Source organism: Rhinolophus ferrumequinum, chromosome 2, assembly GCF_004115265.2.
Source record: "Rhinolophus ferrumequinum isolate MPI-CBG mRhiFer1 chromosome 2, mRhiFer1_v1.p, whole genome shotgun sequence".
Classification (NCBI taxonomy): Eukaryota; Metazoa; Chordata; class Mammalia; order Chiroptera; family Rhinolophidae; genus Rhinolophus; species Rhinolophus ferrumequinum.
Genome location: NC_046285.1, coordinates 97,371,278 through 97,373,752, shown reverse-complemented (window position 1 = coordinate 97,373,752; position 2,475 = coordinate 97,371,278). Strand labels below are relative to the sequence as shown.

At 38.2% G+C, this 2,475-nt stretch overlaps 1 protein-coding gene across 1 annotated transcript; it reads left to right on the top strand.

Annotated features, from left to right (window-relative positions):
* The first annotated feature begins 257 nt into the window (after positions 1-257).
* On the top strand, positions 258-521 carry LOC117033230 (keratin-associated protein 7-1). Its single transcript, XM_033125264.1, has one exon. The coding sequence runs from the start codon at positions 258-260 to the stop codon at positions 519-521; it is 264 nt and encodes an 87-aa protein (XP_032981155.1).
* Positions 522-2,475: the final 1,954 nt, after the last annotated feature.

Below are 2,475 nucleotides of genomic sequence, written 5' to 3'. Positions count from 1 at the left end.
TGGCTTTGATGATCCAACACATTCTTTTGCAAATAAAAGCTAACAAAATGTGGGCAATGAGTCTGTGGGTTCCTTTATATGCATTTTACTAGCAAATAATATAGTTATTTATGCAAATTAATAGGAAGGTGTCTAGACGAGCGTGTCATGCTCACCAGCTTGAGGTATAAAAAGCCCTGTGCAGGAGGAGACTTTCATTCCTACCTGGGTAACTTGCTCTTTGCAATCTATCCAAATCCTTCTCAGCTCCTGCCACCATGACTCGTTTCTTCTCTTGTGGAAGCTACTTCCCAGGCTATCCTTGCTATGGAACCAACTTCCACAGGACCTACAGAGCCACACCCCTGAACTGCGTCGTGCCCCTGGGCTCTCCACTCAACTATGGTTATGGATGCAATGGCTATGGCTCCATGGGCTACAGCTTCGGAGGCAGCAACTTCAGCAACCTGGGCTGTGGCTATGGTGGCAGCTATTGCAGGCCATGGGGCTCAGGCTCTGGCTTTGGCTATAGCACCTACTGAATAAGCGATGGCTCCAGGAGACGGCAGGACTCTCAATCAAGTCTCTGTGCACGGAACAACCTGAAGAACAATGACTGTCTTCCTGCCTACAGATATGCTTGGAAGATGCATCTTCCATCTTGCTGAGTTCTTGTGAAGATTCTGATCTTTGATGATGCTGAACCAGTCACCCAGGCATCAAACATTGAACTGATATTTATCTACAGCCAAAGAAAGCAAGATGTATTTCTCTGACATACCTGAATTTTAGCAGTGAAGCAAGTACTTTGCCTTTTATGGTTGCTCTGCTCATGTATCAATAAGTTCTACACTGACATCAGTGTATTACTAATTGGGTGTGGGTTGGAAGGGATTCTGCTGTCAGTCTCTCAATAAATGTAATTTATTCAGTACAAATATTTTTGTTTCGCTCCTTTCTTTTGTTGTGCTTTGATGCTTTTGAACTCATCAACCAGTTTCAACCTGTAATGGCTGACTTTAACCAAATCTTATTCTGATTTCAGATAATACATGAGGGTAAGGTGATGCTTAACAGTTTATCCCTTTATGTTGAGATTTCAATCAAAAAATTTTTTTAAACTCCTAAATTTAATCCAAATAAACTGCAATTATTAGTGTTTCTCTCTGCTGATTATAAATATTTTAGCTGTTGCATACTAAAAAAAATTCTTTCCTTATTTCGTTAGTGACACAATTTTATTTTGGTTCTTTTCCCTTTTCCTACTATTTATAAAACTCAGATGTAGAGAGCTGTGAACCCTCCAGACTGTTGGAGGAATTTCAACTAAAGGGACTTAGTTATAAATCTCTGTTTTTAGGGGTTTCTAAGATTTGGTCAATAAAGGGAAGCAAACAGCTAAAAGCACATAGCATTTTTTCCCTTTTTAATAGATAAGTTTTATTTTTCCTACCTTCATCACCTCTGATCATACATATAGCTATATTAAAAACAAATCTTTTATTCTTTGGAGCGGTAGTTGCCATCAAAAGTACTTGAAATTATGTATGAGCTGCACTTAGAAAATCCTTCTTGTCTTGCTTACTAAGAAACCTCTGCTTTATCAAATCGAATACTTTGTTAGAATTAAAATTCATTCACATATTAAATATTTATTGCACCCCTGCCCATCTCAGAGAAGATGCTCGATAATTGTTCATTGACTCGACTTGTTAACTCTCTGCTTTACGGGTGCAAAATAGTGTATAGTTCAAAGTAAAGTTCATTCATGTATTATGCTCTGGCCATTATTAGGCTCTGGCCACTATGTGAAGAATTTTGGGCCTGTAAAAACCTACAACAGAGACTCTGGTCTGAGATGCTGACTATCTTCATGAGATAATCATTTAACAGGCATTTACCAAGTAGCTACAACCCTTAGCATTATCCTAAGACTTAGAGACAGAGATAGATAAAACACAGTCCTTTCCCTTAACAGTTAAATGCACTTTATTCAATATTTAAAGGACATTTAATAGTCTTCTATTTTATGCCAATTAATGTGCAATAAATGATTATCCAAAGATATATATTCCTTACAAAGACTCAAAATAGGAGCCAGCTTATAATAAGACTATAATATGATCCCACTTACCCTAAAAACAAAGAAAGTATAATTATTAAAATGAGGATATTTAACGTTGATGTAATACTATTATCTAATCTGTAGTGCGTATTTCGATTTTGTCAATTACCCCAATAATGTCCCTTATAGTTACCCCCCAGTCCATAAATATATGGACGGTGGGGGGAATATAAAGGGTCGGGGTCTTGCATAGAAGGGAATTTTGGGTATGTGAACATGACCATGAGACGGGTAAGAGTCACATATCAAGACAAATATGGCTATGCGACGGGAAAATGAATAGGGCTATCTGAAGATGACGGCAGCTATCACTGACAAGGATTCAACACATAGGTCGAAAGACCTGTTTGTGGGGGGATCCAGGGGCTTCA

Excerpts from the sequence above, each read along its gene's own strand:
- LOC117033230 (XM_033125264.1), top strand. The coding sequence starts at position 258 with ATGACTCGTTTCTTCTCTTGTGGAAGCTACTTCCCAGGCTATCCTTGC.